Here is a 21,562-nt window from a genome sequence, read left to right on the forward strand (position 1 = left end):
TATCACTTATGAAATGAAGCTTTTGGTACAAACGATTTGAAGTTCAGTGCAGAGAAAGGTAAGGCTGGTGCTAGAGACTAGTTACTGTGCATACAGCAGCCAGAAGGGTAAGTTTCTCTTTGACAACAAAATTCAACATTTTGAAACACCGGGACAAAAAGCACACACACACACACACACACACACACACCCACCCCCAACATGATTTCCAAATGCTAAACAAGTCTTTAAAGGAGCCATCAAATCTAGCTGGTGGTGAGCAGAATGTGACCTATCCTAAATACACTGTGTCCCCCCCCAAGACCTTTGTCACTTAACCACGTCCGCTTTCTGTCTAACGCTAGCAATGAGACGTAACCCCCCACTACCACCCTGAAGCCTCTCATTTACCTATCTAAATTATTAATCATCATTGTCAGCTTGACTGCTTATGGAATGATAGCTAGCTGCTTCTTAGGACAGTGCAGTGTAAAACCAGGGAAGTTACACGTTCACACACTTGCATAAGCCTGTGTTTTGGAAACAGGCTCCTCCTGTTACCTTACGGCTTGCAAAGTTCTGGTTGCAACACCACTCCTCACAGATGTGGTTCACCTTGAAATGTTGTCCTAATAAACAAGCATCTCCTCTGTTTTGTTTCATAACCAGGAATTCATTTCTGAATCATTTCATCTCCCCCTTCCCATAACCTGCTGCTTTTGCCATCTAATTACTGATTACAGCGTAAGGCGCTTGGACTTACCTTCCCCACCTACTGCACATTGGTTGGCACCTTGTTTGGAACCACAGTTCATTGAGGCTTTGAGATCTGCCTTCAGCCTCAATGGGTGCAAGTTTCATCTTTCCCTGGCATCTAAATAGAATACTCAACAGTTAACTGCGCAGGGAAGTACATCACTTCCATACAATTACCAGCACCGTCAGCGTAGAATTTTCCACCTTATTTCTTGGGTAAATGGCATCAATTTATGTGAACTACCATTTTATTTCAGCTGGAATTAAAAATGCCCCATGGTTCCCCATAAACTGTTACCTGAATTGTGTTTACAACACGGATGCGTGGGCCAGAGCGCACTGTGACTTTATTCAAATAACTTTCCTTCTACAAGTTGCTGATAAACAAGACCTTTTAGTATCACTTACTCAACATGCAAAGCACAACAAATAAGTAGTGCTCTCTTCATTTACCTTTGTACATAAACAGTGTGTGGAAGATGTCACGGTGATGGAGACAAGCTGAGACCATAATAGGAAAAGCAGAATCTTACAGAGCTGAGTAGGAACGTGGCTTTCCCTTCAGTCTTGGGAAAAAAAATACTGACACTTTGGTGGTGCGGGACTGCTATTTTACAGCTGGATAATGTCTGTGTGGAAAACTGAGGATGCACACCTTTTACAGATGTGAAACAATGATAATGGGGTGGTTTCACTCTTTTATAGGGAGGCATTTATGATCGACATCTCCCTTTTTATTCCCATTCCAGCAAGTGGGCAAGCTGGAGAACAGTGATTTATTATATGAAGTAAGAAGCGTTCAACTTCCTAACTACAATAAAGTAGCAGTAGAGGAAGGAAAGAGCGCTTGCTTTCCACCTCCTTGGCCAGATGGTTCCTCAAGTCCTAAGGGAGATGCCAACCTGCCATGCCACCACCCTCCTGGTTTGGGCAGGCGGGTGACGCAGCAGGCACGGTTCCCTGACCCCGGGAGCCGAGGGTGTTGCCCGACAGACGGCTTTTGGAAGCCACAGGGGGCTGACACCCTCCTCCTTAGAGCCAGCGACAAACCCCCGGGGCCGGGCCAGGCCACCCACCCCCCCCGCTCCCCCCAGGCGGCGGCGGGCAGGTAGGTGCGGGGCAGGCGGGGCTGCGGGGGCCGGGAGGGACGGGGGCCAGCCCGCCGATCTGCGGAGGAGATGGCTATCCGGAGAGAGGTGGGGAGGGGACCGCAGCGGCGGGGAGACGGGAGTCATCCTCTCCCCTTCCCCCCGGGGGCACAGCCCACCCCGTGCGGGGCGGCGGAGGGGCGGGAGGCAGCGGGCGAGGGGCGACGGGTCGGGGGTGGGAGCCCCTTCTCCTGAACCTTGCCGTTTTCCCCTCCCGAAACAGTGTCACGGAAACGGGACGGTCTAAATGCGGGATCAAAACCAAGGTTCATAAACTCCCAGGGCCGGGCTTGTGACTGCGGGGTTGGTAATTTGCTCACAAATGAAAATACGTTGTGTAATTTCGGGGCACACCGGCGTTGGAAAATATATATCCATGGGTGTGGATCGATCGCCTGCTTCCTGCAACAGCAGACCACGTTTTCTCCGAAGGAAGGTACCTTGGTATGACACGAGTGTTTGCAGTACTTTTTTGTTCATCACCTCATCAGCTAACATCACCTCACTATGAAAACAAAGCGCTCTATCGCCGTTGCCACAGCATACGTGTTATAAAACGTATGTCACTAAACCTTTTTAAAAACCTAGGAAGCTGAGGACTCGGGAACAAAACAGCAGGCCTGTAGGATCTAGCAGAATATATTTGCTCTAATCTTACTAGTAAGAATCCAGCAGCTTTCACAAAACAAGTCTTTAATAATGTATTTTGTACCTGCACAAAAGAACAATGTGAAAGAAATAGCTGTTTCAAAGTCAATCTCTTCTTTTTTTTTTTTTTTTTTTTTTTTCCAGTCAGTATCTCAGTGTTTTACTCGATATCTCAGAGTTTTTGCAACATCCTGTATTTCTGGGTTTTTATTACAGGAGAGCAGTGTTTGTGCCTGAAAAATCATGTTCAACTTCAGGAGCATCCCGAAGATACTACGGTTCCTGAAATTATTAATTCTTTTAGTTTTTGAGAATTTATTCTTACTAATATTTCCTCCACGCAAAAAAAATTTTGCTGGGGAAATAGTGCTTATTACTGGCTCTGCAAACGGGATCGGGAGGCAGATTGCCTTAAATTTTGCTCCTTTGGGAGCAACCTTGGTTCTTTGGGACATTGATGATGAAGGTAACAAAGAAACGAGCAGATTAGCCCAAAAAAACGGAGCTAAACGAGTGTTTGTCTACCACTGCGACTGCAGCAACAGGGAGGAGGTCTATGAACAGGCAGACAAGGTAAGATACAGCGTCTGGCTTCTGATTTGGCTTCTTGCTTCTCATTTTTTTGCTTCTTTTTAATAGTATATGCTACTGAATTTTTTGTTTAGAAACTGCACTGTTCACTAAATGGAAGTAACCATATAGGGCAATGACTTTCTCTTTTTTATAAGTAACTTCTAGATGGAACTTAAACTACATTCACAATAAAGTAACTGGGTTTAATCTGTTCTGTGGAGATTTATCAATTTCCAGTCTTTGTTGTGAGATGGTAACTTTTAAGAGTACAGTAAGACATACAGCAGAGGTTAGCTCCATGTATCAGCTTGTATAGGCTTTAAAATTTCTTTAAGATATCATGAAATAAAATAAATTAAAAAAAATAAAACAGCAGTGGAAATTGTAAGGAGGGGTCCTCTTCTTTGTCAATTTGTTTAGAAATCCGTAGTTCTGTAAGGGTGATATGGGGTGTAATGGTTTCCAAAATGTCACCAGACATGGCTGCTCTCCAGTCAAATTGATTCAGCTTCAGTTTATTTTTTGGTCAATCCATCCGGAAAGTAAGATAGAGAAGACTCCGTTTTAAATGAAGCTGTTCTTCTGTGCTGACCTACGCTTTGTAAACTTTTTTTTTTTTTCTATTATCAGAATCCAGAAATTGGACATTAAATTAACTTTATTAATTTTTACTTGTCCTTTAACTATGTACTGCCTGAAAATACTTCCCAACATAAGCTCACTTATAATCCAGTTACCCACCCTGCCATTTCATACAAGGATAAATTCTTCTTTTGTTAAATTCTTAGTATATGTAGTTATATACATGACTCTCAAGTCACGTCTTTCACATTCTGTGCCCGAAGGCATACATCAGAGAAATTATCTAAAATATTTCATGACGTGTGAATGTTGACACATTGTTTTGGAATAGCCTTGAAATTTAACATTAATTTTCTATGAGTTGTCAGAGGGGCGCTTTGCTTTGTGGTTGTTGTTTTTCATTTTAACCAAAACAGATTAATTCTTTCTGAACACGGCTATCAAAGTTTGAAATAAATGTTTTTTCCTCAAGAAATGTTCCCGATGAAAAGAAGTAAGTATCAGGAACTGCAATTCTCGTGCTTGCAGTCAGCAAGGTATTATTTTACCCATACTTTCTGGCACCATTTGGGGTACAGCCAACTAACAAGGCACAGAAAAACAATACCATTTGGGGCCATTGGTTGTAGATGTAGAGATCAAGTGGTATCATAGTATTAATTGTGCAGCACAGGCAAGGATATACCGTATTATAATAGTGTGTCTGCAGAGAGGAGCAAGTTGTTTGAGTCTTCTGCACTGACCCAACGCACAGTGGTCAAGGAGGACGATCCTTCCCAATTACTTGGGCAGCACAGATGATTTGATCCTCACTCCGTGAGACATTGATTATGACTCCTGCAATTTTGCAGGAAGAATCCCAGTAATTTCAACAATCTTAATATCCCTTATCGCTTCCCAGCGATAAAGATGAAAAAATCAGTCTGAACAACTTGTGGTCAGTACTTCAAATGTGACACTGGAGCTTTATTTGGAATGACACTGTACATTAAACAGCAATTCTAGAATCGCTTTTTTGCAAGAAAAAAAAAAACACTTTAGAATTTACCAAGATCGGATCTCTTAAAAAAATAACATTTTAAATTGGCATTAAATCCCTATTCCCATAAATGATATCTGCTTCTTACAAAGACATGCACCAAAAAACCAAAGTTTAAGCTTATGTAAGTAAATGTCTCTGTTGGATTTTCCTGTCGATGCTGAACATTTTGAAAGGATTTGTTTGCTCTTGGCTTAACAGAGTCTCCAAATGTTTGTTTTGTGCACTCAAGTAATTCTCAGTCTCCAAACACATTAACCGAATCAGCCGCAGGGCTCCCGCCTGCAGAACTTGCTGTGCCCGTATCAGCAAAGAGTATTCTGAAGTGCACAGACTGACCTACAAGCAGAAAATCAAAAGAGCTGTTTAAAATTCAGGAATTGCTGTTAAGGTGTTAAATTATTGTTAACAATACCAACGTCTTTGTAGGTATTTGCATGAGTTGAACAGTCACGATGGAGCCAGAAATTTTTCAGCTAGGGGCCTCCTCTACTCTTGGAAATACCTGCAACTTTTTGATTGGTGGTACGGAAAGTCTTGAGCTTGGACGCTGAAGATAAATCAGTAGCAGAAAAGTTAAATTAATTGCTTTCATTTGGTATATTCACTGCAGAAAAACCTAGATATTTTCCCATAACAGAAGCTGTCTTTCTAGGAAGCAAATCAGATCATCAAAGTCCCTAAAGAAGAGATTTTAGTATAAACTGGTGAAGTGAACAGCAAGTAATTTTCAGGATCAGGCAGTGTCCACCTGGGAGTTCTGAAGGACATCAGATATGGATCTGATGAGCTAGAAATGCATGGAGCGTGTTTTGCTGTTACAGGTGACCAAGGACCAAAGGGTAGGAAATATGCCACTTTCAAAGAGCACTTGAGAGGACACAAAGAAACTACAAACCTGTCTTACAGAAAATTGGTAGAAACGATAATAAAGAGAAGAATCAATAGAATCATAGAATCATAGAATGGTTTGGGTTAGAAAGGACCTTAAAGATGATCAAGTTCCAACCCCCTAATAGATACCTGAAGAAACACATAACGAAGAATAATCAGTTTGACTTTTTCTAAATGGAAGTCAAGTTTCCCACATTTTTTGGGGTAGTGAGTAAAAGGGTCGAAGCAAGATTAAATAAAATGCTGCCGCTGGGGAAGCTATGTTGTCATGTGAAGAAAAAGAGGATCATCATCTGGACTGACACAGTAGTTAAAAGGTATGAGTGGGGAGAAAGGACAGATATACCCCACAAAGGAGGGGTATATCTGCTATGGGATCCTGCTATGCTCAGCAGCATCTAGGAGGGGATCCTGCTATGCTCAGCAGCATCTAGATTTGCATTCGTTTGTGTGGGTGGAAAGGTGCTCGTATCTGAGCCCTGCTTGTCTATGGCAAGGAGAAAGCCTGACACAGCTGGAGGAGTATCAAACAAGTCTTCACTGAACACTAAGGTGCCCTGAGAGAGGCAAAGGAAGGTCAAATGTTGGGGCATCGGATCCAAGCACCTATTTCCAGATTGCCAGACAGCAGTATATCTGGGATTTTTATGTTTTTGCAGTCATTCCATAATTTTTGAGACACCAAATAACCACTTGCCTCTAGCACAGAAATCTCTGCAGTGAGCCTGATTCTTAATACCATAAGTAAATCTTGGCCATCTGCTTTGACATAAATCCAAATCATGGGACAAAATCTTTTTATAACAAACCCAAATGGTGATTTTGGCCTTCTCGCCGAGTGATGTTATCTATTTCATGGTACGTGCTTCTGTACTCAAGGACTGGTATCCCCCAGGGATCTGCACTGAATTCTTTCCCGTTCAATAGAAACGATCTGGAAAAAGGGTTGAACAGGCTTGGCTGAGGAATACAGATTCTCACAATACCAGAAATAGGGGACAAGAAATGTCCAGGTTGCAATTAAAGCATGCTCACAGTGCACACTAAAGCTTTGTACCTCATTACCTTAGGTTCCTGTGAAAACCAAAAGTATTCTGGAGTTCAGGAAGCAATTAGACAACTGCTGGGTGGGGGGAAATAATCCATGGGGATATATTAAATACAAAGATATAGATACCTTATTGCTCTCAGGAAGAACCTAAACTGCAGAGTGTGAAAAGCTGAAGAGTATGCTGGAGGAGACCTTAGAATTCTAGTCCTTCTTTTACTGCTTTCCACCATGACACAAGGGCTATGGGTCTAGATGAACCTTTGATCTGATATAGTACAAGAGCTCTTAAATAATTATGTTTGAAGTAGAGATATGTATAATTGCAAATATCACTAAACATTTTCACAAATGAAGCAAAAGAGGCAAGGATACCTTCTAAAGCTTTCTGTTTATCCGTTCTTTATTCAGGTTAGAAGTGAAGTTGGGGATGTTACTATTCTAATCAATAACGCTGGCATACTGTTTGGGAAAAAGTTTTGTGACATTGCAGACGCAGATTTTGAAAAGACCTTAAGAGTCAACTTCCTCTCTCAAGTCTGGGTAATGTATTTTTTTCTCTCCTGGGTGACCGAAAGGTACAGGCAAGTATTTTAGTGTGAAAATCACCACAGTGATGACCCGCCTGGGGAACCCAATTTGGAATAAGGATGGGGGGAAGATATGTGTGGGGGAAGGTACATCCTTTTAGTTGCTCTATAATTGGAGATACACTAGATTGATGGTCTCCCCACTATGTCTCGGCAATGTTAACACGAACCTGCCCGGGCACTCTGATAAATCAAGAGTTTGTGCAACCATGTCGTGAAACACGGCCTGTCTGTAACAGCTGTGGCTGAAGCTGTCAGCTTCAGACCTATCAAGAGGAACATCTGGAACAAGAGGAACATCTGGAACAAGAGGAACATGCTGATATGATGGCAGGTGACTTTCCTGCTCCTGATGTTTGCTGGCTTCAGAAGGCTTTGTCTAATAGACCTGTAGCATTCAGGGAGGCACAACCATGGTTTAGTGGTGGACTTGGCGGTGTTAGGTTTATGGTTGGACCCGATGATCTTAAAGGTCTTTTCCAAACTAAATGATTGTATGGTTCCATGATGCACATGTTGGTGTCAGTCTTCAGGTTGTGCTTTCACTCCTAGTCACCATCTGCTTAACGTATATAGAATACTAATCTGGGTATTATGTATTACCCTTGCTTTGTTTTCATACCTCTGAAGGAATTTGCTGTTATTTAGGGGTCTCAGTTGACCTTTAGGAGGTTTTGTTGTGAGGGAGTGTTACTCTTGCCCAGCTCCTGCATTTCTTGGTTATATACCTGAGTGAGCAACCTGCATCAGGGAAAAATATATATAGCCTTGCAACTCCCTCACTAAGTAACATTTCTCAATGGAAAATCATTACAGATAGAAGGCCTCTGAAAATTTCCCAGCCCACAGTGCATCATTCTTCCAAATACTTGAGGCAAAGGGACTGGGAGAGATGTTCCTCTTGATAGGTCTGAAGGGACAAAGAGCAGGAGGACAGTGCCCTCAACCAAAAACCACATGCACTAGGCACACACACCTGGAGTCGAACAGACATTGCAGCATAGCTCAGCTATTGAAAAAAAAATATTTTTAATCCTCTTGTCTGTTTTCTTATCTTTCCCCTCGTAAAACACTAGCATCCTCCTTCTATGGTTAGTATCACCCCCAGTGATGGTCTCGGGTGCCGGAGCTGCCAGGCAGTTCAGTTTGTAACACACAGGATCCATAGACAGCTGAGTTCCCCTTGATGTGTTGACTTCTAGCTCCCTCTTGTGTACCAAATCTTTGGCAATGGTCTCAAATAGGCTCAAACCGTGAGGAACCGGGAGGCAGAGAAAATACAAACTTTGCTGCTTTTAATTACACGATTTTAACGCTGACAGATCTTCAGATAGAGGGCAGTCATTCAAGGAAACGCTGTCTCTTGTTTATAAATTCTTACAGAGATCCTTACAGTTGGGCTTCTTGTGTATTGAAGCCCCAGAAAGCAAACCCAGTTGTAAAGCCTAATTTGGAATGCAACATTTTTGGCATGTCAAGTTATAAAGAGTTTTATTAATACATCTTTCAGACTTGCAAGGCCTTTCTTCCAGCCATGATGACCTGGAACCGTGGACACCTGGTTAGCACAGCCAGTGCAGCAGGACTGCTGGGAGTCTACAGAATGTCAGGTTAGTGTCATCAAGTGCCATCACAAATTAGACCTACACGCTAATAACTTTTCCTGGATCTCAAAAATGCTTGGCTTAAGCATTGAACACGCAGGAAGATCCAGCAGATACGAAAGGTTTTTGAAGTATTGAAGAGGATGTTGGTGGCGTGTTCCCTGAGTGGCACAGGGAGCTCACTGCAGATTTTACTGTCTGGCTGCAGCCTGTCTTATCTCCACAGAAGAAGGACAATACGGCTCATACGTGTGCAGTGGGAGGGAGCCCTGCATACAGGTTGTCTAATGCTTTCTTATGCCAGGTTCTCTGCAGATGAATGTTCAGAGTCCTGAGATACACGTGGGTTGCACCTGGAACTATACATTTAGTTGGAAAATGGTTTGCGGGTCCGGAAGGAATTTGGGCAGAATTTTCATTAAAATTAATTTGAATTATCCGCGTTTTAAGCTATTTAACAGCTTTGTATTCTCAGCTGTTTCCCTGAGGAGAGCTGAGTGCTACAGTCCTGACTTACTTCATCAGCCTGGGTCTGCTGCCCATTCTCTCCTCAAGCCTCTCTGACATCTTAGGTCACCCTATGAGAATGTGAACTTCAGTGTAATAAGTAACTCTTGTTTCTTCTGCTGATTGATGGTGTTACTGTAGTGTTTATTTGCCACCCGTTATCGTTGGGTCACATTCAGTATTGATAATAGGTCATGTCTGGCTTTCATCATTTACCTGTAAAGCTTCTGAGAGTGGACCTGCCTATCCACACATTATAACTTTTTACACCCTAGCACCTACGCGTTTTTAGGTTGTATGGTTCCATCATCCACTATGGGTGAATCTCTGAAGAATAACAAACTGTCTCCGATGCCAGTTTTTGAAGTTATTCTTCTAGCAAAATGGGATTTTGTTGCATTTAGCAACTATTTTCACACACATTTGAAAAAGCCTTAGGGAACCACGTGTAAAATCCTATATTAAAATAAGGTCCTTACAGTTGCAGAATTGTAGAATAATTTGGGTGGGAAGGAATCTCTGAAGGTCATTTGATCCATACTCTCAAATAAAAGCAGGCCCAACTTACATCAGGTTTCACAGGGCCTCGCGAGGGCGAATTTCGATTACCTCCAAGGGTGGAATTCCATACATTCATCAAACAATAAAAATCAGACAAAGTTGAGTCTTCCTGGGTAAACAAAACGGTATTGTAGTTGCAGGGCAAATCACAAGAAGAAGTAATAGGTTAAAGCAGCATTTATAAGTAGGGTACTTAGATTTTGCCACTAGAAATAGTACTTACTGAAATGTGACCTGTGATATTAAAGGGTGAAGACATTCTGAGCTGAAAGAACGCCTGGCTTGTCTATGAGTACCTGGAAATGTACATAAAATGTTGAATAAACTCATCTTCCTATATGTCTCTATAGTGCACTGAAAAAAAAGTCCTCTGGAAAGGATTAATCTTATCCTTAGACAACTGTGTATCGATCATGGGAAAAGCCATTAACCTTCAGAGTTAGTATCACCAATATGCACAGCATCCTTAAAATACTAATTACAAGACTGCTAATTATATAACTAAGTAATATCGAGGCCCAAATAGTATTACAAAGCATTAAATTCTTTGTATATAACACTTACTGTGGTGTTTTTGACATATTTTGGGTAGTTCTTCTTTTTTCACTTTTCAGATTATGCTGGAAGTAAGTATGCAGTCTTTGGAATGATGGAAGCCTTACATTCGGAACTGTATCATGCAGGAAAACATGGCATTAAAACCACAGTCATTTGCCCTTATTTTATTAATACTGAATTAGTTAAAGGTTTTCAAAGCCAGTAAGTAAAACTTAGATCGTGTACTATTTAATGTGTAAAAAAATAATCATTACTCACTATATATCCCGTATTCAGTCTCTAGCTATTGTAAGGTTGATTTGCTTTTCAATTCCATATTTTTGCCCTGTTGGCACATGCAACTATGTCTCTTGACATAAGAAATCCAAGTCTTGGGTACAGTTAATAATTAAGGTGCAACAGGGACTGGGTAATAACCTCGCAGTCCAGGAATGGTTAGGGATGCACGGCAGTATTTAAGGCAACTGTATTTGTCGGTAGAACGGCCACTGTTGGGGTTCTCTGCCCCAGGTAATTTTGGCACTGTGATTACAGTTATGGCTGTCGGGATACCCGTGGCCTCTCGTTATTAACTATACCCCGCTATCTGTCTTAGCAGGTACTGGACTTCTCTGAGTGAGAGTAGCTGTGGTGGTAGTGTCTGGTGGGTTGTAGTGATGGGAGAAGCCACAGACGCTGAATTAGCCATTGCAGTGGTGCAGTCCCAGTGATCTTGGGTTTTCAGTGCAAAGCACAGCTTTTCTCCTGGCTGGAAACAGGCCTGGTCCTGGTGTATTTCGCTGTCACCTCAACATCTACAGTAGAAAAGGAGGAGGTGTGCGGAGGGCAGAGCTCTCCTGCATTGACCAGCAGATACTCTGGGGTAGGTGGGGAGTTTTCAATGCTGCAGTCACTGTGGGCATTAACTTCATTAGGGTCTGGGCAGGGCTTTCACAAAAAGTTACTCATTAGCCATTAAAATGCACAATATCACCAAAGTGTTTTCAATTTATTTTGGTGATAGAAGGAACAAAGAGGATTGGAGACTCCTCTTCAAGATTACTTGAGGGGTGGGGAAAAATTCTTAAATTATTTAATTAAATTATTTCTGTATTAAAATACATCTCAAAAGTAAAGTTTTATCATTTCATAATGCTTTGTTTCTTGTTTTACCAGAAATCCCCTATTTCTTCCTGTTTATGATGCAGAGTATGTAGCCAGCAAGATCATGGATGCAATTCAGAAGGAAAAGTTCTATCTGATCATGCCTCCAACTTTACATTTTCTTGCTTTCAAAACGTAAGAATGTGACTCATCTTCTAGCATTGCCTTCTTCCCTTTGCCATATGCCTGCAAAATCAACAGGAAAGTTCAGTTAAAACAGTCCTTTAGTTAGTATTCCTGCAGTCAATCCAGTTACATGTACCCAATTATGAAGCAACAGTGGGTTTAATTTTTAATAATCTGGGGGAATAGCATTCCTCTGGCCACTTCTGTCTCTAACGCATGTCTTAAGCTATAATTGGGTATAGATATTTCAAAAACTTTCCTGGGATGGTACAGTGGGGGCAGTGCCTGGGCTAGAACTGTCTGTCTCCAGTAACTGCCTCCACCACTGGCAGGGCTTTCACAAAGTGGCTTGGTCTGTCATTCATTTTCCCCCAGTTGTAACATGGGAGGGCCAAATGTGTCATTGCCAGACGTGAGAAGTATTGAGCACATGTAACAACTTTACCATTTCTTTATTTATAGAGTACATTTTTCTAAAAAGACGTTAAGGCTAACTCAGTGTTTGTCTTACCAGTCTCATTCCTAGAAAGATGGTACTGCTCTTCGAATCTTGGTTTAAGATCGCCAACAGTTTGGATAAAGCCTTCAGTCAGAAGAAAAAGGATTAAAACCAAAATATTCTGAAGACCTCAAGTGCCATCTAATTGAAAATTTTCAGCAAAAGTTAATTTTGAATCATGTTTATTCTTTGACAGAAAGTTTGCTTTTTCTATGGTACTTGACATTTGTCAGCATGCAATTTAATTCTTCATAACTGTCTTTTAATCACTGATTTTTAGCCACAATCCACTCTCTCATTTCGTGATGGCATGCTACTTTTATCTGGGCTTTCAATAAAAGTCAGTAACGCCAAGGAGGGATGGTTGACTTCATTTCATACTCTGAATTCTCAGTTTTTGAGCGAAATTTCAAAACACGGCAAAAAAGCACTACTGTTCATGCAGAAAGAAAAAAAAAAAACCACAAACAAACCACAAAGCATTTAACGTATTTCCCTTTCAGGGCCAAAATAGCACTGCAGGTCACACAAAGCTGACACGAAGAAGGGCGCAGTGGGATGATGTGCTCTGGCTGGGGAGCTGCGTGGGGAGCCTGTATCCGGAAGGGGAGAGAACTGCAGTGAGTGCAGACAGAGTGTGTGCAGTGCTGTGCTGCTCACCGTGCTCCTCGTTAGTCACAGCACACTTTTCTAAACACAGTTCTGTGAGACGCGTGCACCTCGGTTTTAATCCACGGCTAGAGCTTAGTACCGGATCATTTATCAAAGGCTGTGGCTTATAAAGAGCATTTGTCAAACTGTAGCGGTGGCAAAGAAAAATCATGGACCTGCTCAGAAAATAGAGATGATGAAGCCCCCCCAACCAGAAGAAGCAGGCAGGAAAAAATCCATTCCAGATATGACTTCTGTGGTAATTAATTGCCTCCATAAATTTCGGAAACCGCTCCTACAACAGTAGAGTCACAGTTTACAGACACAGGCTCTGCGGTGAGCATCTCCTGGAGGCAGCTGCATGTTGAACACTGGTGAAGTCCATAGGCGTCTGACTCCCTTCTCTGACTCTGCAGGCACCTCTGCGGCTTTGAAGCACCCTGCTGAGGCCAGATAATTGGCTTCAAGGTGTTGTGTCCCAGGTTAGGTCCCTGCAGTCAGCAGCTGAAGCTGCACCTGCAAACTGGTCCACACAGTTCTCTTTGGTTTCAGTGAGCTTAATAAAATTACTTAGAAAATTATGGACTTAAAAGTATTGTGAGAAATCTGTGCAAGCAATCTTTTTTTGCCAGTTTTCTGAGTAATTTTTGAAAAATCATTAAAATTTACAATTACATAGGTATTATGTTAAGCAATCAAGCAATAACTTTGCATGGACCTTACTGCTTTCAGAGACTGAAACTTCAATGACTGTGTGTTATTGTGAAACGTAACTCTGCTGTAAATCATGGGAAAAGGAACATAGACAGGAGGAATACCTCATCTATTCCTGGGCAATTATGTCTGGATCTTGGGCAAAATCTCTTCTTATATTTGAAGAAAAGTCACACCCATCTCCTGCAGGTAACTCTAAATGAAATTAGAACCTAAAGGACAAAAAAATCCCCAAGAGCAGAAGTTCTAAGATTTGTTATACAAAAGTACGTGCTGGTACTTAATTGATAAAAAACAATCCTCTTGCAAATTTTCAGAAAATGTTAATGTAAGACATTCATAATATGTTTGATTAAAAAAAATAAATTTGCAGACCAAAATAGGGAATCTGAAAAGCATATTTTATAAAACTCCACACCGAGGAATTAAAGAGAACCTTTACTGTCCATCTGTTGCCCACAGTTGTCACCACATTTATATTGTACTTAACTAACCCCATACATAAGAGCTCCCATGCAGCTACAAATGCCTGTAAGAGTGCACACTCCACTTAAAGAGCTATTTTTTTTAATATCTTAGTGTTTTCAAAGTACTCATACATTCAGTAAATTCATTAAAGTTCCTTGTAGATATTGCCAGGAATTTTTTAGCTGAGAGACAGAGGAAGCTATCTGAAGTTTGCCTCTTTGGAAAACAACGTTCATTGATTTACATTTTGAAAAACTCTGTAGGCAATCAGTAATTGAAATACGCTCTTCTTCATACTAATGAGACAGGAACAAAGTCTAAATTACTCCCTGCAAATAACAATCCGCTTCTCTTAACTGCAAATATGTTGAATATTGGGATTCCTGTATTCTGTGTGAATTTTGCAATTTGGCTCTAGATCTATGATTGTTTTTAAGTATGGTTACAGGAGACTATACAAACTGGCATGACATTGTATTTGTGAGTGGACTGGAGGCCTGAATATGCTTAATATATAACTTCATTGCTTGTTGCTGCAGAGCTCATGAACAGGGCTTACAAGGTGACACATATACTTTTAAAAATGCTTTGTGAAATGAGGCTCCCATTTGAAGTAGTTACCTGTTAGTGACACTAAGATTTGATGGACTAGCCATCATTAAAAATCTAGTATGTCAGGATGAATATTTGCAGCCAAAGAGCACATTGTAAGGGCTCTGCTTTCAGTACCTTTATTTTTTGGCTTCTCTAACTAAAATATGCCAATCTTACCACAATCATTTGCAGTTGTAAGTTTACCATCTATATACACAGGACATGAGAAGACTAAGAATAATATAAAGGAAGCAATGCTTTATTTTCTAAGCTGTATTTCACCTACCCTGCATAGCCACCTGCAGAGCCTTACCCTATATTGCTGCAGTCTCAGCCAAGGGCACTCTTTGGCTCCATTTCTTCTGGCTAATCTGCTTGTCTCAAGAAAGAATTTATAAAGCTTATGCTTTCTAAGTCTCACAATGAGCTGTTAGATCTTCTTATCAGCCCTAGAAATCAGGAACTCATTCTTTTATATGAAAATACCAGAAAAATTACCTTATTTTTTTATTTGTACAGAAAAGAAGTGATGGATCCTGAACACAATTCTAGAACTGTAAACCGAGACCTTCCTATTAAAGTTCAGAAGGAGCAATTGGATGCTGTTCCTGTTTTTTTTAATATAAAATTATCTTTTAGTATAAATTTATCTTTTGTGTTTTGAAACATAGTGTGCCACTTGAGTATCTCAGAGTTACTTACAACTCCTGAGAAACATACACTTTCCTTCTTTGAGGCTTTCATCTCATTCATAATTCCTCCACACAACAACAATGTTGCAGGGGAAAATCTGTTATTTCTGAAGCTGCAAATGGGACTGGAAGGCAGTTTATCTCCATTTTTTCTCCTTTGGGAGCAATCTTGCCTCTCTGTAAAGCTGATGAAGAAGAGACAGAAAGCAGAGAATATTGTATTAAACCGAAAGAGGGGAGATTTAGGTTAGATATCAGGAAGAAATTCTTTCCTGTGAGGGTGGTGAGGCACTGGAACAGGTTGCCCAGGGAAGCTGTGGCTGCCCCATCCCTGGAGGTGTTCAAGGCCAGGCTGGATGGGGCTTTGAGCAACCTGCTCTAGTGGGAGGTGTCCCTGCCCATGGCAGGGGGGTTGGAACTAGATGATCTTTAAGGTCCCTTCCAACCTAAACCATTCTGTGATTCTATGTATGATACAAACATACGATACACTATAACACAGACATCACTATGCAGTAGCTTTATAGGCTCAGATCCAAAACATCTGCAGTTTTTTCTGCGTGTATAATGTACTGTCGTAGCCAAATCGGGATAACCATCTGAAATACACAGTTCTAGTGAAGACAGGCATTGTCATAGGGATGGAGATACATTACATACATTCTCCTACATTTTTCAGTTCATCTTTTGCTTGAGAGGTAAATGTTTCCACTCAATCAAATTAATTTTATATTTGCTATAAGTCACCATTGCAGTTTCTCATATATGCTCAAATTTCTTATTTGTTTACTTAAGCACGTAACAGCAGCTTACAGACACCGAGGTCTAATTCACAGCATATCACGGAAACAACTGGACTTTCCCTGAAATTCTGATAGCTTGCTCTGTTTGACCGCCTGAACTGGCATTATCCCATTAAATTACAAAACATTCCCCCAACAAACTCAAGGCTTTCCAAAGGCCCAATCACCCTCCATAAATGTCAGCCTGGAAAACTCATTATTTTAAATTATCTCATGAGTTTGTTTGGATCCCGGTTTTGAAGGGTGAAACCGATCTGAAAAAGTAAATTAATAGTACAGTCAAAGAGAAGAGAAAACACCATCAAGGCAACGGTGCTTGTATGAAACCCAGCCAGAGGTCCTGGGATACCAGATAAGGACAATTCATTTCCATCAGGTTCTTTGTCTTTGTCTTCGACCAAAAAGTTTAATCCTGCTGTTCTAGTATCCTTATTTGTACCCTGGGAAGCACAAAAAATAATGAAAGTGGCATAAAATATGTATAACGATACTGTCCCTATTTTTCACTGTTACAAGTAGTGGAAAAGGAGGCTTCATGCCTATACAATTTTTCAGGCTAACTAGAAACAGAATCTTCATCTCTTTACTTTTAGGCCTAGAAAAATGTTATTGCTTTTTATATTATCTCACGAATTTCAATACTTCATATATTTTCACAAGGTAGAAAGGCTCAAATCAATCCAAAGAGCTCAGTTATTAACAGATCAAAATTCTACCTTAATTACTATTATGGATTTTTCTAGTTTCTTTCTTCAGTCAATACAGTGCCTCTGTTCAATACTGCAGATACTTCAGGATGCCACGGACTGCTAATAAAGAATGACTGTTTTAATTTAAAAAATAACGAATACAGACCTAATTGCCATTTAACATTGCGCAGAACTGTTGCTGCAGCCGAATAAATGATCAGATGGCCAGCTACTTCATTAACTAACCTCAGCTGGCAGCACTGCCTGTGGCAGCAGTGATTTAAACAGCCATGAGGCACTGCTCGATGCTTCCATAAACTCCGTGCTTCCCCGGGTGTTCACCGATCAGATGTATTGTGTCGGTGGAGGTGGCATTCTCGCGGTCGCTCTGTCACTCACTCCATTGTTTCTTTCTCAGAAATGTGGTTAGCAAATGAACATATTAATATTTCCAGTATGTATTTTTGGTGCCTTTTAAGTCACCATTCACCTGATTTCTTACTGCTGTCTGGTTTAGATATATCATACCCAGGAATGCCTTCTCTGTTGCGCTGCCCTAAAAGGGAGTCTAGAAAGCTTGTGCCTACAGGCGTGCACAGTGTAGATGTCTACTTTGGGTCAACTGAATTCTCCAGATAGCAGGGCAGCCCTCCTGTCTAATGGAGGGAAGATTTGGAAATCTCAAATGCTATCTTTTTTACTACTCCATAGTTGCAGTTCTTCACTTGAAGCATTGCTTCTCATCCCACCAAGCTGATGATTAAAGGCACTTCTTCATAAAATTGTCCTACCCAACTAGCAGTAGTAGCTCACACATGCAGGAAAAAAAAATGTTTGCTGTTCCAATATCCACATCTGTAATCTCAGAAGCACAAAAAAAAATAGTGTGACATAACATATATGTAAATGTATTGTTTCTATTTTTCAGTCATGAGAGACAAAAAGATGATGTAAGGACAGAAATTGTTGCTTGCTTTCTTCCAGTTCTCAATTCTTTAGTCAAAAGGCCCACAGATCTTAAAAAGTCATTATTGAAAATTATAGTTTTAGATCATTACATTTCTACAATACAGTTTAAGATCATTAGCATTTTTAATTACATACTTATGGCCTTACAAATACAATTTATGAAGTGCAGGCAGATCATCAGTTCCATATGAAGAAATTACTCAATAATTAACTCACACTGTTAAATGATTTATTTTTTACCAAATTCAGCTCCTTCCAGATGGAGCATTTGTAAAGTAGCAGCAATGACAAGCCCAGTACAAACAACAGAGATGTTGACACACAAACTGACACAGCATCCAGGAACGAAATTCAAATATCGTCTATTATCTAACCCATCTTACCCGGTAATTAAGAACTACGCAAGACTTGTGAAATAATTTCATCTTCTAAGACGCTAAGAACTCTGTAGCTCCTTGGATGCTGCCAGTGTTGCCTGTGGGTTAGTTCTAGGAACCTCCCTATATTGCAATTTTTTTTTTTTTTTTAATTCACGCTTCCTTTTGACTGCGTAGTCAGCCGAGTGGCAAGTACCTTGCCAAGGCTAAGCTTTCAGGGCACTTTATCACCAGATGAATATATCTAAAATAGATGTTATGAATTTGGTTCTAAATCTCTTCATTTTTCATTTTAGCAGGAAACACCTAATACAATTTTCAGCTCAATCATAATATGCTTAAATGTGCTTCTCGAGTTTTTGACCTTATGAAATGTGCACAAAATTCAACTGTCCTATAAAGAATGATACAAGGGATTTTAGTCTAATGTTGAAGGAGAGCACATGTATAATTAAAGCAAAGTACATAAATATGAATGGAGGGATAAATATGAATGATACAGTTGTAGCTACTAGCCTATGTGTATCAGAAAGTAGTTTCCCCAAGATGTAAATTTCTTGACATTTCTCTGAGCCACACATACTAAATTTTAAGAAGTATGCTAAAATCATCCTCTTCAAAGCATTAGTTAATGCTTTCTTTCTCACTTTTTTTGGTTTCCCATAGTTAAAAGAAATATTTAATGCAGATGCAAGCATATACATTCCTCTTTTACATTTACACACACAAAGATACTTTCTTTTCTGCAATAGAGTGGGCTAAGTAGAGCTAAGTGTTGCCTGTCTGCCTGGGATGATATGCCAGGAGGTAACAGGAAATAAGGAATAAGATAGATACTCCTCCAGAATAGGAAAAGAGTTTGAAAGAAGCCAGAGGGTGTGATAGTCCTGAAAAGGTCTTTGAAAGCTACTTAGAGTCTGACAGCAAATAAACTTACAGTGGGAAATCAGGCTAGACCTGATGTCTACTTTGTTATCTAAAGTCCTTCCTTATCTATAGCTTACTCCTCCCTGCAAGTTGAAGGAACAGCAGTGCCTTAACTGCTAAACTGGCAGATCTTAGAGTCCCCACATAAATTAACAGCTGTCAATTAAGAGAAGAGCCATGATTCTAACCACGCCTTTGAATGCAGAAGGTGAGCGCCCACACTGTGGGCCCATGCGGGAGTGGAAATGGGAAGAAAATTGTTTCCTTCCAATATTTAAGCCATGTTACATAGGACTGTGCTTTCTTTACGTTTTCCATATACGTTTACCACCTGGTAAATGGGTGATGTTACTTTAATATATATAATTCTTCAATATATATAATTTCATGCCAGCTGACTGCTTGCTATGCAAAGACTTTACAGTGGCTTTCTAATTAATGATTTCCTTCGATTTCCATTTTTTACAATTTCCTTTCCAAAAGGGCACATACATTCACACGAGAGACAGAAGCCACACCAATAACTGAAGTAAGAATCAGGAAGGGAAGTACTATTTCTTTTATATAAGAAACAATTTGTTATATATCAGCAGAAGCAATAGACAATTCCTACGTAAGGAACAACCTACAAATGTAAAACACCTTTACAATAGGTTCTTTATTATTATTGTAACACAGATGCATTCAGACACTTATTAATATAACCCATTAAAACATCTAAGTGGGAAGTGCAGATTAATGTTAGGAGAATTTGAGAATACTACACTTGCAGCATTGTGTTTCTCTTGTACTATTAATAGGAAATGTCATCCTTCTGGGAAAAGATGAGGAGGAAGCATTTAGCATTAACTAGTATTTCACGGAAAACAGAGAGGTGGGACGTATTTAGCTCTTAAGCGCATCAGCCCTTTTTTTGTCCAAATATTTGTACGTTTCAATGAAATGGTTTTGCTTCTGGTTTGTTTGCTTTCTTATTAGAGAATTATCCTTTGCGTTTCTCTAGTGCAACTTAAAAAGAGACATTCCAGTCCCTGGGAGTCATCTTGGAGGCTTTTGTATCATCCGTATTTCTTCCAGACAGAAAAAGCACCTGCTGAAGAAGCAGAGCTTCAGGTGGGGTTGAAAGGCGGTTTGCCTCGAGCTGTGATACGGTTGGAGCGACCCTGGTGCTCTAGGTCACTGACAAAGAAAGTGAAAACAGGGATTTCTGTTAACTGGAGAAAATAAGGCATAAGGAATGTTTGCTTATGGGCATGGCTGCAGGAGTAGGGAGGAGGGCCACGCAGGTAGGGCAGGGTTTCTTGTTTATGTGTTGTTATTGCCTAGAAGAGTAAATCTTCCAAGATTATGTTTTATTAAATTATGACAAACAGGGCTGTGATCTTTTTCTAATTCAACAAGGAAGCTGTAAACAACGCTTAAACCGTGTCTGTAATAAATAGTCTAACATACCTTGGAAACTGCTTCACCTTACGCTTTCCCATAAAACAGATTAGCTGTTTTGGTCAAAAATCAGAATTAGGTGTAAAAAATAAATTTTCCCCCTTTGTTTAGCTGAGATGCAAAATTTTCAAAGAATAAGAAAGAATAAAAAGCGGGAAACTTCCTTCTGCTTTTCTCATTCGTGTTTAGTCAAATGCAGATCAGCAGCAGTGCCTGGTTCCGGGGATGTGACTAGAAACAAGGATGGTGGCAGTGTCTCAGCCCAGCCGCTGCCCGGGTGGCACAGGGGGGTAAAACTCTGCTTGTGGTGTTCCCCACGGCTACAGCACGAGGGCACGGCACCCTCTGCCCCCGTTTGGCTCTTCAACTGCACTTTCTCCTCAGCTTTGCTGGCTGAGACCTAAATATTGCTAAAATGTAATAGTACAATAATATTCCACCACCTGCAAACATGAGAAGATCCATTTTCAAACTCCCCTGGCTATTAAATGAAGCCCATTTACTGAAGGCAAAGACTTCAAAGTCTCTTTCTTATAAGGAATACTTGTTTCCAGACATATTTTTTTTCAACCTGTCATAGTCAGAAAGAACCAACCAGTCTTCCTAAAGCTGTAAGCTGCAACAAGAGCAACGAAAAGCCACAAAACAGAAAGCTACTGAGAAAAATCTTTTTATCACCTGTGCCAAACCAGGTGTACAAACTCTCAGGTATGGAAGAACATTTTCATTTGCTTCCCTGAGAGGTGCTTTTAAGCAAAGGACAGCAAGGAATTACCGTCACAAGTCACAATTTTGCTAGAAAGTGCTAACAATTTGGCAGAAAAGGGATTTATCCTGAGTGGATGTTAGCAGAATAAACTACTAGCTCCGGATTACAGACTTTTCAGTGGTTTCAGTGGTTGCCAGTGATAGGACAAGGGGCAACGGGCACAAGCTGGAACATAGGAAGTTCCATTCAAATATGAGGAGAAACTTCTTTA

General features: G+C 40.5%; 1 protein-coding gene across 1 annotated transcript; it reads left to right on the top strand.

Annotated features, from left to right (window-relative positions):
- The first annotated feature begins 2,774 nt into the window (after window positions 1-2,774).
- Window positions 2,775-12,364, top strand: LOC141463883 (epidermal retinol dehydrogenase 2-like). Its single transcript, XM_074146551.1, has 6 exons — window positions 2,775-3,104; window positions 7,079-7,210; window positions 8,768-8,867; window positions 10,544-10,688; window positions 11,643-11,765; window positions 12,271-12,364. The coding sequence occupies exons 1-6, from the start codon at window positions 2,775-2,777 to the stop codon at window positions 12,362-12,364; spliced, it is 924 nt and encodes a 307-aa protein (XP_074002652.1).
- Window positions 12,365-21,562: the final 9,198 nt, after the last annotated feature.

This window comes from Numenius arquata, chromosome 4 (genome assembly GCF_964106895.1).
Source record: "Numenius arquata chromosome 4, bNumArq3.hap1.1, whole genome shotgun sequence".
In the NCBI taxonomy this organism is placed as follows: domain Eukaryota; kingdom Metazoa; phylum Chordata; class Aves; order Charadriiformes; family Scolopacidae; genus Numenius; species Numenius arquata.

Bases quoted from the DNA above. Each gene is read 5' to 3' on its own strand.
- LOC141463883 (XM_074146551.1), top strand. From the start codon at position 2,775: ATGTTCAACTTCAGGAGCATCCCGAAGATACTACGGTTCCTGAAATTA. The intron at 7,211-8,767 runs GTAATGTATTTT...TACATCTTTCAG, and splicing joins ACTTCCTCTCTCAAGTCTGG to ACTTGCAAGGCCTTTCTTCC. The intron at 8,868-10,543 runs GTTAGTGTCATC...TTCACTTTTCAG, and splicing joins GGGAGTCTACAGAATGTCAG to ATTATGCTGGAAGTAAGTAT.